This window comes from Diadema antillarum, unplaced genomic scaffold (genome assembly GCF_040938485.1).
Source record: "Diadema antillarum isolate AM-2024a unplaced genomic scaffold, OU_Dant_1.0 seq00001456_RagTag, whole genome shotgun sequence".
Lineage (NCBI taxonomy): Eukaryota > Metazoa > Echinodermata > Echinoidea > Diadematoida > Diadematidae > Diadema > Diadema antillarum.
The window spans coordinates 63,295-82,719 of NW_027272202.1; the positions used below are offsets into that span (position 1 = coordinate 63,295).

The 19,425-nt window shown below is 37.6% G+C and overlaps 1 protein-coding gene across 1 annotated transcript in view; it reads right to left on the bottom strand.

Annotated features, from left to right (window-relative positions):
* Positions 1 to 16,019, bottom strand: part of LOC139709667 (2-oxoadipate dehydrogenase complex component E1-like) — a 29,822-nt gene extending 13,803 nt beyond the window's left edge. Inside the window, exons 1-12 of the mRNA XM_071621627.1 lie at positions 15,785 to 16,019; positions 14,031 to 14,148; positions 10,258 to 10,328; positions 9,773 to 9,876; positions 8,767 to 8,874; positions 8,238 to 8,349; positions 6,721 to 6,882; positions 4,461 to 4,534; positions 2,498 to 2,647; positions 1,644 to 1,835; positions 661 to 852; positions 35 to 212 (exon numbers count right to left, since the gene is read on the bottom strand). Of these exons, the coding sequence (XP_071477728.1) occupies positions 35 to 212; positions 661 to 852; positions 1,644 to 1,835; positions 2,498 to 2,647; positions 4,461 to 4,534; positions 6,721 to 6,882; positions 8,238 to 8,349; positions 8,767 to 8,874; positions 9,773 to 9,876; positions 10,258 to 10,328; positions 14,031 to 14,148; positions 15,785 to 16,019 (1,696 nt within the window). The remainder of the gene's footprint in view (positions 1 to 34; positions 213 to 660; positions 853 to 1,643; positions 1,836 to 2,497; positions 2,648 to 4,460; positions 4,535 to 6,720; positions 6,883 to 8,237; positions 8,350 to 8,766; positions 8,875 to 9,772; positions 9,877 to 10,257; positions 10,329 to 14,030; positions 14,149 to 15,784) is intronic.
* Between the last annotated feature and the right edge of the window lie 3,406 nt (positions 16,020 to 19,425).

The following is a 19,425-nucleotide window of genomic DNA, read 5'->3' on the forward strand; positions in this document are numbered from 1 at the left end:
TCACATCTTCATCACCTTCCAGCCAGCCATTTACCTGTATTCCACGATTCTATATGGGAGGGGGCTGGCTCACAGGATGCCCAGCGCCCTGTGCGAATAGACTGGTAGGCGTGGTCTTCAGTCTTATCCACCTGCCCAAGACACTGGTTCCACTCCTGAATCTTGTCGACAACATTCCTCTTGATTTCCTCTTGATCTACCCCACCCTCACCCTGCAAGTTCAAACATAAAAAACATGCTCATGCTTCAACAGTATTGCAGAATACCTTGAAATGTTTTTAACCAAATACATATCAAACAGATTTATAGGTCAGTTTATATTACCAAGAACCTGCATGAAAAATACTTTAAACACTTTACCTCTGTTCTAATCCCAACATCATTTCAAGTTTTTTTTGTTCTTATTTAATAACTTCATCATTTCCATAGCAAGTATTTTCATTAACATCTTCATCATCTTCACATTTCATAACCAGAATAAGGGTCCACAGTTTTAATAGCATCCTATACTACATGAACTCTACACTTTCGGGGGGGGGGGGGGGGGGGGGGTGGAGGGTTAAGGAGAAAATTCCTCCTGAATAACAACATCAAAACTTCTTCAGTAAAGCAAGAATGTCTTGCTGGCTGCAAGGCTTCTATCATGTCACACCAACTCACTGTGGCTCTTTTGATGTAGTTGTCAGGGATGCTTTGCCGACTCCTGATGGCCTCGTACATGATTGGCTGCGTGAAGGACGGATCATCCAGCTCATTGTGACCAAGCTTCCGGAAGCACATAAGATCTACGAGGACATCCTTCCGGAATCGCTGCCGGTAGCTAACAGCTAGCCGACAGGCTTTCAAAACAGCCTGGCAGGGGTGGGAGATTGACTACAAATGATAATATGACTACCAATAATATGCTGCTGATAGTGTGTTTATAATTACTTATGTTTAATATGTTTCTTTGTGTTAGCATTACGAATGTCTCCTTCAGCAGACATGTGCACTTTGCAAATATATAGTCACTATGATTGTTACTATCAATTATTACTATTATCTGATTCACAGACCAGCCACTTCAAAGGTTTTTGGCTTACTGCTGACTCCTCCATACCAACATTTGAGATACAAACATACAGATATCATATTCTTTATCCTGGATCATACTATGTTTGAAGCACTAAATGAAGTTGAGGAGAATTGAACCAAAAATACGGAAGATGTGAGAGATTCCATATTTAGTAATAAATAACGCAGATCAGTTTGAGAATCACCTGAATTAAAACAGGTAAATTTGATTCCATCTTCGTTTCATTTCATTTCATTCATTTATTTAAGAACGGCAACATACTTCAGTCCGGAGACTGTTCTTCCCCAGGTCCATGCGGAAGCATATTTCTGCTTTGATTTGACAAGATTAAAGATGGAACTCCACTACTTCACTCTTTGATGGGCCTGACTTAGACAACAGACAGCAAGTAAATTGAATATTTCAGGTACTAGCTGACTGTAATTGGCAATAACATCTGATTTCCATTTCCAACATGAAATGAAATCACACCTGAAAAAAAAAAATCAAAAACTTTGCACTTAATTTCACATTTAAAAATATTTTGTGACATTCCCTCTGCCACCGACTGCAACATAGTGTACTGTACCTCTGGATCCTCCCCATTCACATGAATGACAGGGTTCCCATTCATCTTGGCAATGTCGCTGACATATGGCGAAGAGCGCCCTCGCTCTCCTGGAGTAGTAAATCCCAGCTGATTGTTGATGATGAGGTGGACAGACCCACCCACAGTGAAGTGAGGTAAATTGGCCATGGCAAAGCATTCAGCTATGACTCCCTGCAGGAAGATCACATGATTGCACAGATGGCGCAAAAATGACAATTTGAAAAGAAGAAGAAGAAGAAGAAAAAAAAAAAACCTGTTCTAATGGAGCATGCATCACAGCTCTCTTGGTGGTAAGTATACCAAGAATGCTAACCACCTATTTCAATCATCACTGATGATTTTTATACATATATGTCCAACCCCCTTCCCAATATTGTGCATGCTATCAATAACTAATCACAATTTTGCATTTTTCATTCATTAAAGTTATATGATGCAAGAATTTTGGAAAGAAATATGTTTTGCCCTTGAGAATTTTTGTGCACATTTCTTGAGGTTGGGTTTCAAAGAAACAGAATTTTACATCACATCTTTGCACATGCATGCATCGCATCATGCATACCATTAGGTATTGTGGTGCTTATATGAGCTGACTCTACCGTTGAAGACAAAACAAAAGTCAAGAAGTTTTTTTGGGGGATGGAGATTAGTGGGTGAAAGAGAAAAGAAAATCAAATGTTATACATATTTGATATGCATTTCAATAAAATAATTTATCAATTGTGAAGTGAAGACTCTTTTTACATCAGCAGAAACTAAATCATGCAATGAGATTTCACAAGACTGGAATTGGATGTCCGCATGAAGCAAAAATCACAGACAGTAGATGTTACCTGTGCCACAAACGCTGCATCCCCATGGAGAAGGACATTCAGGACTTTGTCCCCGATACAACTTGTAGAGTCCTCCTCTGGCCTGTAGTCTCCTTCCTGCTTGGTCTGTTGCCTTGCCCTGGCTTTGCCGATGCCGACCGGAATATTGGCCTGCGTGTGAAAGGACACAAGTCTGGATCAGCCACTGCTAAACTTTTGTCTCTTCGCAGTCTGAATCATTGATAGGCTAACTTCATGTGACGTTATTGAAAACAACAGTAAATGGATTGGAATATACAAATGAAGTATACTTCAATGTGTGTAGCAGTACCACAAACTGTCTTCTCTCTACTCCAGACAGGTCATATTCATTTGCTGGATTGTCAGTACTTTAGAATATACCAGTGATGTAAACTGATTTTTGTTTTTGTTTTTAATGATGACTCTATGAACTATATGATTCCACGGTAATGCATGAACTAGGCAAGAACTGTACTCTAGCACAAGAATATGATGTGAAATGAGATAGTGACTGAAACACACAGATGATCAACAAGGGGTGGAATAAAACAAACACTGAACTGTGGCCACATATTAAAGCTTGGCTTCAAATACATCATGTCCATGTGCATTTCTGCAGCACGAAATATGAGGACAATGGCATTTCATGTATCATAATGCAAGTTTCAACATTCCCTTTTACAAATCATTACACAAGTGTTGATACACAATATTCATGATTCATATGTTTTCGGAGTTTGCAGGATTTTGCCCACACATGAATCTGTGACAGGAACAAATATACGTTCCCACTGTCTCACCCAAGTAAATGTACCTTGGTAAACCCATACCTCCACAAAAGTGTACGATAAACACACTAATGACATAAAACAGTAATCACTCAAACTCTCATGATCAAAATTAACATTTGGCACATATTTGACATGTGCTTTTACTTCACGAAGTGAAATTTCCACCAGTCACTAGTTGACTGCTCAAAATAAACAATCATAATAAAAGAGAATAATCTAATGCTATATATCTTTTCTCCACTAAAGTACCTTACAAATCACATTTTTTTACCGAAGGTGGAGATTCATTGCTGTGACAATTTTGTTTAACTCACACAAGGGCATAATCAAACCAAATATCATAACCTCAGGATTTAACTCTGCCAGATTGGGACATGGACCGACAATGCCATGATTTTCAAGTGAGCATTTGCTCAAATATCATTATTTCAGGACAACAACATTTACTTTGCCTCATTCTGATTGTGCTACTAAGTCAGTTGACCACGACCTTGTCAGCATTAACTATTCATACACAAAACATATCAATCGAGTTTTATATGCAAGACATAAGAGTTCAGTTGGCACCTTTTTTTTTTTCTAATGAATTGGAAAATTTGACTTAACACCAGGTATTTATATTTCTTTCATTGATATCATTGCTCAAACACATAAGATAAGTTTCAAGCACAGATGTCACTCAGATAATTTTTTAAACATGGCATCTTGCAAATATTGTTTTACTAAAACTTGAATTTTCATAATACAGGGAAATGAAATTGCAATCAATTAAATGAAGAAATTTCAAGAGCATGTGATGGATGCACTTTGAAATGCAATAATGAAAAGTGATAAGATATAATTTGATGATGAATATTTTTCAGTTGTTTTACATCTGGGCCATAGGGGAAAAAATGTATCAGATATATCTCTGCTATCACATACAAACACTTTTTTTTCCACTCCAAAACCACATCACAGTTTAGCACAGCAAATAGAAAGACAAAAGCCCACTGACACTGAACTTAAATTTGCTCTTGGAGAAAATTCTAAGACTAAATGAATTTTTTTCTATAGAATTGAGCACTGAGGGGAAAAAAAAAAACACCTCAGGAAATTTCATGCCTGTCACTGACTAGGCAACTGGTATAGGTTTTTGAGAAAGAACGACTCCACAGCATCCAGAGTCATACCTCCAGATGGGATGGATTAGGAATGAGAGAAAGATGGAGCGATTTGCCGTCCACATCCAGGTCCACTGTCGTCCCTGTGTGAACACACCAATGACACAACACATTGTGATTGAGGCCAACCCATTCCACAGAGGGAATGGGTTGCATTTACACTCACCCTATATTTCTCCATCACCCAGGTCAACAGTCAAGTTACATTGTTTTTACATTTATGTCTCATTCATCCACACAATTTAAATCTCAGAAAAAAGACAGTGTAGCTGATGAATAACCTTTGTACTAACATTCCAAAATAAAAATGGAAATGTCAATGCTGTATGTCGCTAGACAGGAAGCAGCATATTTTGCCTTGTTTGTATATCATAGTACAATGCACTTGGAATACAGAGCTGGTTTAAACAACACTGAGCAATTAAAAGATAAAAAAAAGTCTGAGGTACCTGAAATGATCATGTGACTAATCACACTCTGACTGTTCTGTCCCACATTAAATTTTGAGCTATGTTGACTTTTATTCCAAATTTGCAGGCTGGGTGACAAAATTCATTAAAGTTTGAGTGAGAAGAGAAGAACAGGCATGCCTAACAGCCTGTAAGGGGTAGCTTAAGGAAGACCCCATGTACCAATCCAATCACATTTTTGCCCATTTTCTCCTCTCCATAACATAAGATGTAAACATTTTGGGAAAAGATTTTAGGACATCATGACTTAGAAGGACCTCCTACTATAGGAAATAATTCCAGAGATTGACTAACTCTGTAATTTGATAAGAAAGTGTTGTGGAAAATCCCCTATTATTGGATGTAAATGACTGAGATGTTTTTTGTTGGTCAATCACTAAAGCATTGCCTTTAGGGATTTTGCTCTATCAGCGGATCAGACAGCAATATATTCCTAAATTCACAGCCATGCTTCATGGAGCATGTTACCACAATAGCACCTTGTAATAGAAACGAATTTCAATAATATAAGAGTTGTGTTTCAGAAACTTGTCTAAAAAGCAACTGAAACTAATCCTCTCATGGAAGTGTGATGAAATTGCATCATTACTTTCTGGTACAATTTATAGTCACCAAACCACCAAGAAAATAAAAGAATTGAACGTAAAGAAACCTGAACATTTCATGTCTTGCTGGCATGAAACAAACAAATACGTCAACAAAGATGCGTTTATAATTGAGGTGTCGAGGGAGGCAAACACAAAATGATACTCACAGATTAAAAATATCACAGCACATTGATTGAATGACTACTATCGAGTATTTCCTGGGAGTGGGCAATAACTAAGTCATACGATGCTGCTTAACGGATGTCATGATTTGATTTAATGCCCTCAGAGGGATCTTGCGTTCATATCATCACTGCAAATTACCATAGCAATAAGTATACAGTTTTGAGAACTTAACAAGCTTAAGCAGTTGGCCCATATTCTTGAGAAAAAAAAAAGAAAAAAAAAGAGAAAGAAAAAGAAGATTGGGGAGGGTTTCCTTTTATGTCTTTGCATATTATATTGATACAGACTTCTGGATATTACATGCCATATTATTCAGTTATAATGCATACCGAGCAGAGTAGTAATTTCAATTCTTTTCAGCATAGAAAAAGTAGTTTACATGTAGTTATCTTCAACTGAAGCAGAGTAGAAAGACCAGAGTAGTAAAACCAAAGAACAGCTAAAGAGATGTGTTCATTAAAAATACAATACGGGTATCTTCTGGTAATTTACACCACAACATTGCAACGATTCTTCCTCTTATTTTTACAGAAGCCACAATGTCCCTTTTTTTTCTTTTTTTTTTCAGAAGTCTTCTTCTGCAAGTAAATGGGGTTTTACTATCATTTCTCAGGTCCATTTTTTTTTTCAAAATAAGACCTACTTTGATTTTCTTTTTTTTGCATGAACCTCACATTATTTCATTGACATGAAGAGGCATAGTCAAAAAAACACATTATTGTGGTCACAAAGTTACAACTATAGCAGACATAACATTTTCCTTCAAAAGACAAAGGAATGATGTAGTTTCTATCTATTCTTGTAATCCCATCAAATAAGTGGATGAAAAAAATTGATCCTCACTGTAATCAATAACTTCAAAATGAACCCATCAATAACAATAGCAGTGATAAATGTCAACAAGATAGTCAAATTCCTAATTTCTTAAATGACATACAAAAACAGTCTGCACAGATCAAGTAAAGAGTTTGATAATCAAATGAAATACTATGGTACGAGACGAAAATACCTACAAAAATCACTTACACAGGTGGGTAGGTATATCTCCACTGCACTGCATACCAGGGGCAAACTCAGGCCTCCCTTTCAGCTTCTTCAAGAGAACAGTGGGGGGAAATCCCAGTGGTCCCATCAGCAGATTCAAGCGCCCTCTGTGGGCCATCGCAAGAATGATATCTTCCACTCCATCTGTACAGAGATTGGTCATGGTCAAGTGGTGATAATATTATCTGACTGACCAAGGAGAAACCATATCATAGTGTTTACAATCTATAGTCTTCCACAGGGCCAGCCATCATGATTATCACAACCTTACCCAATAAAGATTCATATACCTGGGTCAAGATGGATGTTATGGATAAGATATCTTGTTGAGAAGGATGTAATGTATTCACCGGTGACAAGGCCGCACTATTTTTCACAAATATTAAGCAGTAAAGTCGGGGTGAGGCCTACAGGCCGATGCAAGCAAACTATTGTCTTTCCAAAGTATAAAAAGGAAAGCACAGAGAGACTGCATGATGGTGTGCATAACCACTGCAGCGATTACAATCATATCACACAACAGCACTATCTCTGCAATAATCTGCTATTCAATTGTGTGTGTGTGTGTGTGTGTGTGTGTGTGTGTGTGTGTGTGTGTGTGTGTGTGTGTGTGTGTGTGTGAGTGTACACAAGCTCAGTCATTCCTCATATTAGAGTCCTACACACAGAAATATCATTCAAAATCCTGACACAAAGTTTGCATCAACCAGAAAAACAAACATATTAGAAAGGCCTTGGAAAGATGGAAAATTTAAAAAATTTCTCATGAACATAATGCAGAGAAAATTGATCAGAACAAAACCCCTTCAACTTTTTTTTTCTGCTTTTCATCACCAAAGTTGGAATGCAGCTTATCTGGTGCAGCCGCCTTATCGCCGGTGAATACGATACCTACGTTCTGGGCAAAACTGGAACTCAAGATTTTTGATTCCATCATCACAGAGGTTAGCTATCAGAAATAATTATGGAAAGCTTTTACAAGAGTAAGTTAACATTGCATGAAATGTGTTGGAAACATACTAGTGCTCCTATTACCACCACTGTTAAGAGACAAACACACAAACCGAATAACAAATTATCATGGACCTGAGACAAAATCAGCTAACACTGAAACATGAAGAAGATATTCTCACAACTGACTTGAAACAATTTAGGAGGTTGAACAGTGTTTCAAGACAACAGACTTTATGTTCCTAGCAAGCTGTCTTTACCCTAATAAACCTCCTGTGTGAAGTTTTAGCATTTGTAGTGATTGAATATCTGAAAATATCACAGTAGAGAATTCTTTATTTTTTTTTTCTCATTTTAATTCTTTGGAAGCTTCTCTCCATACAATGTATCAGCAAAATAGTTTTAAAGTCCTTATGCACACCAATATGCCTGATTCTGGAGCTAGTAACACTATAAGCTACATGGAAATACAGATACATTAAATGTACACAGAGATGTTTTCTTTTTATTCATGACATCTGAACGTAAAACACTTTCCTTTATCTCACCTTCGACAGCCTGAGAGAAAAGCTGATGAAAGAATGCCATCATACTCTCTGCTCCTTCTCCTCCATATCGCTTCACAGTCGCAAACTTGATGGTCAAGAACTGATCAAACGCCTGTAAGTGAACACATTTTATGCGCACAGTGAATGAAAATTAACCAGGTGAGGTGACACACCCTCAGCAAACTTGAAAAATTGCATACAAATCTTCCTGAATTTCATACACACATTACACTGTTTGCTTCAATAATACGACATACATTATACAAAATTTGTGCTGTTTTTATTTTCTTCTCTGCAAACATACAAGTTTCAACTTTACGTTCTATGGCCCGTAACATATACTGCTGATAGCAATACACGTTATAGCTAGGTATTCAAAATGTTTAAGACACTTACCAGTCGAAGACGACATTTCATAAAAACACATGACATGAATGCCTTCATATACATGGCCTTCCAATTACAGTTTATTAAAAATTAGTGTTTATTTTATTTGAACAATGAACAATGAATGCACTAAAAAACATACCTGAGCTTCAGCCATACTCTGTGCTATTTTCTGCTTGGTATCAGTTGGCACAGTCCACTGTACACTCTGCTCCACTTCATCAGCAAACCATTCCTTTTCTTCACTCGTCTGTTTCAACAGAATGATAAGCATTTAGAGCATGCGAACAGTCTCCATATGCCATTGCCTCACATTAAAGAATAAACTCAGTATTTTTTCAAGACTTTATAGTGCAGATTGGGAAGAAAAAATTCTTGAGTACCATAAGTGCAGATTCCATTATGAGACATCTTTCAATATGTATCTTTCTACCTTTTACCAAGTAGTGGTTGCTCTACATAAATGCAGATACTGTGGACGCCCATAATAACGCAGTCCTCAGGACTGGCAATTTTCTTTTGTTATATCAAAAATTTTGTTATAATAGATCAAATAAACAATAAAAAAATACAACAGATAATGTTGCAGTCTGAATTATTACCTCACTGTACCTGGAATTTTGCTATAACCGTGTCCTTTATAACGGGAGTGCACTGTATACATTTTTTTTTTAACAGCATGATGCTCTTCATATTTAATCATTTTTAATCATGCAAAAAGTTCTTGATTGCTTGCCACTTGGCCTTCAAAGAAATATTCATCAAAAGATATGATTGATAATTTTGATCTGTAAATGAGATGTTTCTATCAGTACATTACCCGGTGTCCCAATATGAGGCTTTATGATTTCAAACTATGATTGTCACAATGTTCATGGAAGTAAAGACAAAAAGCTTTTCAAAGGAATAAAATAATGCCAACAGTGGCATTTCCTACCCAAGGCATAAGACAACCCAATTACAGTGAGGCAACTGTTAGGCCTATCAAAACCTGTGTAAGCCAAAATCATTACAAGATATAGGGTGAAAACTGTGACTTAAGATTTAAACACATGACTCACCACGCTTAACATACACAATATGGCAATTATTCAGTGTTCTACTCTATGTTCTTCAAAAGAAACACTCAAATACAGAATAGTGCTTACCAGTAAGTGAGAATATTCTACAGCCAAAGTACCACAGTATGTCTTTTCAAGGTGATCAAGAATTTCTTGGAGTGTTGCTGTTTCCTTTCCAATGTTCAATATACCTGCAACAACGAAAATATTAAAAACAGAACGCCATCTAATTTTAAAAAAAGAAGACATACTCTTGAAAATGATGTTCTAAAACTCCTTCAGCATTGGTTCTCTTCAGTTGATTTCTGGTCTTTAACTGATTTCTGATCAACTTCATCTGTTGCAAACGAAAGGGGAATTAACACATTGTGAAGTCTTTGGAATAATATCCTCATTCTGATTCAATGATTCCACAACATTCAAGTTCACAACACAACCAAGTACCATGCAAACAATAACCCACTCAAATTATGCCTTCTCATACAACTGTTATGATAATTATCATCAAGATGGGCATCATGTTTATGTTCAAGATACAGTACCTGTTACATTGTATGTTTGAGATACAGTACCTGTTACATTGTATGTTTCGCCGCCGTTAGCTGAAAAACCATACAAGCTTGGGTCCAACTCAGGAACAGCTCTGAAAAGATAGGAAACAATAATGGTTGACAAGCCCTCTCTCCCACAATCCTGTTGCTAAAGTTGGCAGCTAAAATCGTGATTGCCAAAATCCTTAGGTGCAGCTGCAACCAAGGCAACAAACCAGCAATTGTGCAAAGCTTGACATATGTATTTGAAAGTCAACCATTTCATTAAATCAATCAAATACAGACATGCACATATACTTTATATTCAATCATGCCAAGGAATATGGAGGGTTTAACTGCAATGCATCACGGTGCTTCTGTATAAAGAAACTAGAAATGTCGCTATGGCGACTGATGCCTCCGCCATAATGCATGATTCTCCCAATAGGCATATAGTACAATGTCTTCACAATGTGTGACCCATGACAGTTTCACTTATTTAAACTGGCAAAATATTGATACATGTGGTATGACAGGTTTGTCAGAAATGACTCGAATGTTCACTTTCCTTGAACTGGGTTTGCTATAATTGTCGAAGAGTGAAGGGTACACATATTTGCGGATTTGAGAATTTTTACTTGAATTCTGATGGACCCTTTTATAAGTTTATGCATTGAGTAATTTCCAAGGTATGAAGAAAGAGTGTAATTACAGTACAAAATAGATTTTTTTTTTTTTTTTTTTTTTTGGGGGGGGGGGGCATTGAAACCTGGCCTTTGACCCTTAACCTTTGACCTTTGACATTCTGGCTGGAAATTTCCTGGAGAATCTCCATTAGGTAATGCATGTATTTGAAAACTAATAATGCAAGCATTTCATATACTAGTGTATGAGGGAAATAGTAAAATATTGAGTTGACCTTGACCTTTGACCCCATGACTATTGACCTATGACCCCTAAATTCCCTAGATAATCTCTGCCAGTCAGTACATGCGTATGTACCAAGTTCCATGAAGATACATTTGTAAGATAGCTACAGGGTTAGGGACACAGACTGTAAACATGAGGCCTGCACGCTTCAAGTCCTGAGGAGCACACTGCTTTATTTTCAGGCTGACCTGCCCTCAGCAAAACTCAACATCATGAACATGATCTGCATAAACTGTATTTACATATTTACATATTTAAATGAACTAAGAGGACCAATAGGAGTAGCAGAAATGGAAGAGACCAACTAAAATGAAGGAATCCTATTCATGAAGACAACCAATGAAAACACACTGGATGACTGTGGCTAGAAGCTGGGGTGAGAACTGCAGACATGGAATGATAAACAAAAGGATCAGATGTGACAACAAGCAAGGGTGATAACTGTAAACATGAATGGGGAAGGAATAACATGGATGGGAAAGGAATGAGAATGGTGGGACAGAAATAAAATACAAATTAATGAGATGTGGGACTGTCTAAAAACCTAACCCAACTGAGGTACATGTACATAACAAACTTATACTGGAAAGAAGGAGGTAGACTTTGCTGTCTCACACATTGAACCATTTGTGAGAAAAGTGATACTACAACATTTTCACCTAACCTTTGACCTTTTGACCTTTGACCTTATGACATGAAACTCTCTCTGGAGAATCTTTATGCAGAAGTACATATCTACACCAAGTTTCAAGAAAATACCTTCGGGCATTGCATAGATATTGGGGGAATAGCAACATTTTTAGCATTTGACCTTGACCTTTTGACCTTTGACCTCTTGCCAATGTCACTAAAATCTACTTAACTAATTGTCCCATCATACATCATCTTTGGACCAAGTTTGGTGAAAGCTGCTTCATCCAGTTTTGAGTTATCACGTAAACAGATAAATTTCAGGATTTGACCTTGATCTTTGACCTTTGACCTCAGTCCGATTTCACTAAAAAACTAATCAAGTAATTGTCCCATCATACATCATCCTCCGACAAAGTTTGGTGAAATTTGCCCGATCCAGTCTTGAGTTATCACGTAAACGGATACAATTTCATGATTTGACCTTGACCTTTGACCTTTGACCTTTGGCGGATTTCACCCAAAATCTAATCAACTAATTGCCCCATCATACTTCATACTTGGACCAAGTTTGGTAGAATTCAAGTCAATATCACTCAAGTTATCGTGTAAACGAAAGCGGACGGACGTACGGACGTACGTACGGACGGACGGACAACCCGAAAACATAATGCCTCCGGCACCACTTCGTGGCGGAGGCATAAAAAATATGGAATAACTAGATATATCGCTACGGCTACTGATATGCCTCCGCCATAATGCATGGTTCTCCTAATAGGTCTATAGTACAATGTCTTGACAATGTGTGATGACAGTTTCACACAATTGGCAAAATATTAAAATGACAGGTTTGACACAAATGTGCTGAATGTTCACTTTCCTAGAACTAGGTTCAATTGGATGAATGATTAAAATGTCAGAGTGCAGGTATTTGGGGACTACTGATGATTTTTACTTGACTTTTGACCCTTTTATAAGTTTATGCATTGAGTAATTTTCAAGGTATTGAGAAAAAGTATAATTTCAGTATCAAATGGGAAAATAGCATTATCTAAACCTGGCCTTTGACCTTTGACCTCACAGTTCCAAAGAGAATCACTGTTAGGTTGAACATGCATAATTATGTAAGTTTCATGATGATACCTTGAGTTACTTTCGAGATATGGAGGAAAAAGTGCAATTTAGCACTTTCACTCGACCTTTAGTTTACCTTTTGACCTTTGACCTTTTGGCGAGAAACTTCCCCCAAAATATATATTGGGTAATACATGCCATACATCAAGTTTTTAAAAAAAAAACCTTCAGGCATATTGCATTTTAAGGAAAGTAGTGATATTTTGAGGAGTTGACCTTGACCTTTGACCCCCTGACCTTTGACCCATGACCCCCAACTTCCCTAGATAATCACTGCCCATCGGTACAAGCGTATATACTAAGTTCCATGAAGATACCTTGAACCATTTGCGAGATATGGAGAAAAACATGAAATTTCAATTTTTTTTTTCACAAAATAATCTGTGACCTTTGACCTTTGACCCTGTAACCCTAAAATCCACACAAAGTATTATCCCCCAAGGATATACCCTCATACCAAGTTTGATGTAAAACCACCACACAGTTCTTGAGATATCGACAAAAACGAAACGGGACGGACGGACGTACGGACGCTACGACGGACGGACGGACGGACGGACGGACGGACGGACGGACGGACGACCCGAAAACATAATGCCTCCGGCCACTTCGTTGCGGAGGCATAAAAATATACCTGGTACCTGTTACTACTTTTGTTTTTTAATTTGACAAACCAATTGTGAATTGGTCAAAGTGCCACAGGTAACATCATGGGGCAATCAAAATATATGTGCTGCCAAATGCTAGCTTTCAGTTGCCCTGGGCTTCTGAACAATCATGAATTTCTAGTCCTGGCTATCAAAATACTATCATATTTTGTTTTTCTAAACATGGGCTGTAAAAGATCCAGAAGACAATCTATACCTGAACAAACTCTTCACTCGAACCTTCAAAGATCACCACAAAGTTCTGATTCTTCAGGGTTTGTCAAGAATTTTTACTCTTTGAACTACTATCAGCAAGAGTTACACATAAACTTGACCAATGGATGTCAAAGAAATTTTTATTAAAAGTATATATGAAATGTCAACATATCAAATGTTCCAAGCATTCATGGGAAACTGCACAGAGGCATTAAAACTCTAGTTTAGTGATCATTTATGACAGCATAAGATCAGTACCTGGCTGTCTGTAAACCCAGTGGGTCCAAGGTGGCTCTTTTGTGTCCATGTTCTCTGTAAGCTGAAACCAGGCGCAGGAGGTTGGCATTGCTAATTCTGTTCTGGATCACTGCTGCATCTAGACAGATGATAAAGCAGTATAGTACATTAATTATTTTATACTGGTAATGCATTGTGTGTGCAACATTTCCACAATCCAAGCAAAAGACCTCTAGAAAGTATAGAAAGAGTTTTGCATGCATTAACATTACAGGAACACCTTCACAGGTCAAGAAACCAATGATAAGTCTGGCATCAAACTTCAATTGAGGCAGTATATCATATTTCATTAAGCTCTTTAAAAAACACTTTTAGAATATCTAACAAGCTAAAGCAACTTGGTTTTTCTTCACTTCAAGATAGAAGGAACTTTCTGATGTATTGAAGTCTCTTGAGTGGCTAAAAAACACATTTGCAGGTTTTTGAATTTGCACTGCACAAGTGATTTTATGTACTCGTGTGTTTTTATCCATTCACAGAAAAGTCATGCTGCCTGAACCATTCAAATAAACAGCCTGCACAGAAACCAAGTACTTTCTAGTAATGCACGCACACACACACCCACTCACACACACACACACACATGCACTAAAATGAATACTAGGGCACATGCACATCATACTCTCTCTCTCTCTCACACACACACACACACACACACAAACGTAAAGTCGAACCAGGGAGGAGCCACTGATGAACCCATTCAGAATGTGCAGAAAAAAATTGTGAAGATATATTTTGCGGGTTCTAGAATTCAAGCTAGCCAAAAGCAGAGTCTAGAGCAAAATACATTGTATGTAAAAACTGACGTACAGTAAAAATTTCTACCCAACAGTATCCACACTATGCAAATTTGGCACGCGTTCCCTTGAGGGCAGCCACACAAAACTCTACTCCAATTTACTATGCCAAATATATGTGCGCGTATAAAGCGAACAATTAAGGGCAGGTAGGGCAGCCCATTACAGCTAGGTTCCTACTATCACTAGCAGGTAGTATGACTGGGGTGGCTGTCCCCAAAGGATCTTTTTCCAAAATCTTTCCAAAATTTGTTACAATGGACTCCCATTATCGAATATCAGTCCTTGCATGGGACCAACAGTTTTCTTTCCTTTATATACTGAAATTTCGTTATATTGATTTATATGATCAAACAAATTAAATAAATACCAAAAAAAAAAAAAAAACATAGAAGGGGTCTAAATAGATCAGCTAATGTTGCAGCTTTAATTTTTACTTCATTGCAACCAGAATTTCGTTATAATCATGTTCATTGTAACATGAGTGCAGTGTAAAAATTTCATTTTGGGTGTGTCGTGCGTCATTTTTATTTGGGACACCCTGTATCGCACTCGACTACTCGTGTGTGAGTAAACTAAAAGTTTACGGAGTATCCTAGTGGGAATTAAGGAACAGTGACTTTACTAAACTGCACAAGAATCAATTACATGTTTTAAGTTCATACTCAAAAGAGAGAGATCTCCGCCACCACCTGCCAGGGGGGCATTTCATGAAGTGTTTTGTCCGGTAACGTCCGACAAACTTGTCGGACAAATTTGCTCTCACAGACTCAGCCAATCAGATGCAAGGATTTTAGTAGCTTTACAGTTTGTCAGAAAAATATCTGACAAAATGCTTCATGAAATCAATGCCCCCCCCCCCCCCCCCCCCCCCCCCGTACTGTAATGTAATGTTACCTATAGTCGGGGAAGAGGTGCTGGACACCTCATTTTCTCCCTCTTGGTGCTGCAGACCACCAAGATTGTTGGGCTTCCAAGCGGCGGCACGAAACCCATACACATCCCGACAGGCGCGGTATCTCCGGCGGCTCACCCCGGCCCCCACCACGTCCACGGCCGATGGAACGTGACGTGCGAGTTGGATGTACTTCGCGGCTGGTTGGCTCAGCGCAAAATACAACCGCGCCGAATGACGAAAGACATGATACGACATGATGGGAAAACGACAACGTCACCTGTATGGCCTGTAAGCAGCGCCTTTAGACATGAAGCCCGAGTTAATGAAATGATATGTAGAAGGATAAGGACAAGTTTCGGTTACAACAAACGTTCCTCGGCAATTGCGCACGTTCCTCTTTCGTAGATCGTTGATGTTGTCAGCCTTGTTGAACTGTGACCATCGAGTTTTCCAATCTTCGCACAGTAACTGCGGTGATGTACATGTACGTCAACTGTGAGACTAGTGCGCGTGATACGGTGCGGTGCACTGAGACGACCTCGACAGCGCTAGCTACGGCCAAGCTATGGATCAAAACAGCTACATACAATGTACTCAGTAATACAAAAGTGTACTATAGATACTACCGGTACTACTAGTACACGTACATTTACAAGTACATTACACTGTGTGTCGCATTCAGTGTCCACCTTCCTGCTGCCGCCGCGCCGCTGATAGTGGGGTGGCTTAGTGAAATTATCGTGACACGGCGGACAAAAGCATGATTTTTTCACCAAAGGTACTTCATGATGTACCTTCTCAAAAAATAGGGTGCTCCAAGAAAATTGATGCTGGGAAGGAGGTCAGAGGTCAAAGGTCAATGACCTTTATTTGTGAAACAGGTTTTTTGGCTATTTCTCAGGTCAGGAATATCAAATCTGGATAAAACTTGGCAGGAAGAATATTGAGAACAAGTAAAATATTTTGATTGAATTTGCGGTGAATTTTCCAAAGGTCAAAGGTCAAAGGTCAATGAACTTTTTCTAAAAATCATGTTTTTGTTTATTTCTCCAGGTAGGAAGATTCAATTTTCACAAAATTTGATATGAATGTTGTATAGAAGGTACTAAGAGTATAAACCAGGGGTCAAATATAATTGTTGATTTGTGCGTTGCCATGGCAACCCAAAACTAGGGTTTTTAATTGAAGTTAGTTACAGGAGGCTATTTTCCAGTTTGGAAGAGATTCCATTTGAATAGGTACAACTGATCGACGGGATGTATACAGGTTTGAAATACTTTTCATTAGTGTTAAGTGGTATGTTGCCATGGCAACTACATATATAGATTTTGGTTAAACTTAAAGGAGACTTCAGAACTTATGAATTTGAAGAGATTTCCATCAGGGTTGGTATAATTGATCAACAAAAAAGTCGCCAGACAAAGATTTGTCACCTTTATAGCATGTGGGTTGAGTGAATGCAGCAACAATAGTAGAACACATCAGTGAGAGTTTGAGGAAAATTGGACAATCCGTTCTAAAGTTATGAATTTTTGAAGTTTCTGCTCATGCAGTCGAGGCTGGATGAGAAGACTACTATACCTTGTAATGTCACATGTGTACAATGATATAAAGAATGAATAAAGACAATTCAACATAAATTATTTCCGCTTACAAAAGGATACTCAACTTCTCTTTCAGAAGGCAGGGGGAATAATATTACCCTTGACATACGTCAGTAGCAAGTCAAAGAAACTATGTGAACTTTATTCAAAAAGTATGGTTTTGTGAAATTCTCATTTTATTTTCCTTAGAATGTGCGCATGTGACATCATGCACTGTGGTAGTCTTTTCATCCCGCCGCGACTGTGCAGATACCTTAAAAATCATAACTTTTGAACGGATTGTACGATTTTTCCAAGCTTTCTGTGATGTGTCCTACTAATATTGTTGTATTCACTGAATCCATGTGTGCATGAAGGTGGACTTGTCCTCAAAAGAGCAGACTGTAAGCTGTAAAATGATGTATCACACAATTGAAAGGGATTCTTCTAACCTATCTAAATAATAATACCGGTACTGGAAAGAAAGCACACACTCTGGATAAGTATGATGAACTGAGAAAAGAGGCTGCATTGTCTATTTTAGCGTTTAATCTTTACCAAGCTGTCTCATGTCAATATGTTCGTCTTTTCTTCCCCCCTCCAATTTTCATTTGAGTTTGTCATTATCAATTTTTGATGATAAGAACGATGCCACAAGGCATTGTTTCTTAAAAATGCTTCACCTGCTCCTTCAGGTCCAAAATCTACATCAATATATATAATTTTCCTGATCTCCTCAACATTTTCCCAAAATAAAGCATACACCTTTTATGCATTGAGTCCTCCTTTTTGTGGATAATTAAAGGCAAAACCCCAAAATTAGTGCTTGAAAATTATTCTTAAGTGTGAGTAGTTACGGATAGAAAGAACCTCTGTAAAAATGAATCTGTATAATCAATGTTAAGTATTGTCAATAACACAAAATGTGAACAATATTTCTATGATAACATGTTTCCAGACTAAACCGTCCGCATTTATGCTTTAATGAGAAAAATACTGATATCTCTTTATATGTTTGCTTTGATTGCAAAAACTGTATATGGTAGGATGTCTTGTGATACAACAGGGGGGGGGGGGCATTTCATGAAGCAGTTTGGTCAAATATTTTTCTGACAAACTGTTACAAACTACAGAAATCCTTGCATCTGATTGGCAGAGAGCAAATTTGTCCGACAACTTGTCAGACAAAATGCTTCATGAAATGCCCCCAGACCTACACATATTATGCATAAAATGTGATATCCTGAACATTTTTTTTCAAGTCACTCTCCCAAAAGTGTATATATAGGACCTTTAAGTTTTTCTTGTGTTTGTTCCTGGCAGATTACTAGTACACAAATGCTCCAATCCATGATGACCTAACGGAAATTAAGGAAATTAAAATGAATATACAGCTGTACTGAAAACCAAAACTACAGATACTAATAACTTACTTCATTCTTCTCTCCCCACCCCACCCCTTCTTTTTGGTTTCTTGATATACTAGTAGATCTAGTTAACTTTGATAATTGTCATTATGTAACATCATCTTCAATTGACAAGGCGATAAAACTTAACAATCATTTCATTATGCTGCTGGACTAATGGGGTCAGTTGAACTATATTGTTTTTAATGTACTATACTTTTTCCTCCTGTCAATCACATGTATTTTGGGTGGAATGTATTTTGACATAAAGCATCATAGAATCAACCGCCTTTGGGGTCGGGAAATTTGTCATATTGTATTGTGATTTAGATTCTGCTCTATGCCGATTTTGTTTTATTTCTATCAACTTTTTAAACTCCCCCATAGACTTTGTTCACCAGCCAACTACATCCCACCCTCTTTGGATAATGTGAACCAATCAAACATTGCTTTTACTTTTTAATAACATGTCTATACATAGCTATCAGACCAAAAATATTCAAACCGCTTTAAGTCTTTATGAGTGAAATTACAAATATCAATATATTTTTAAGAATATTCAAATTGTCTAAATTCAACTTCATCTATGAAAACAAACTTTTAACCTTTTTAAACATTTGAATGACCCCCATAAGAAATAAGAAACATATAGAGAGGGGAAGTGCGGACTAT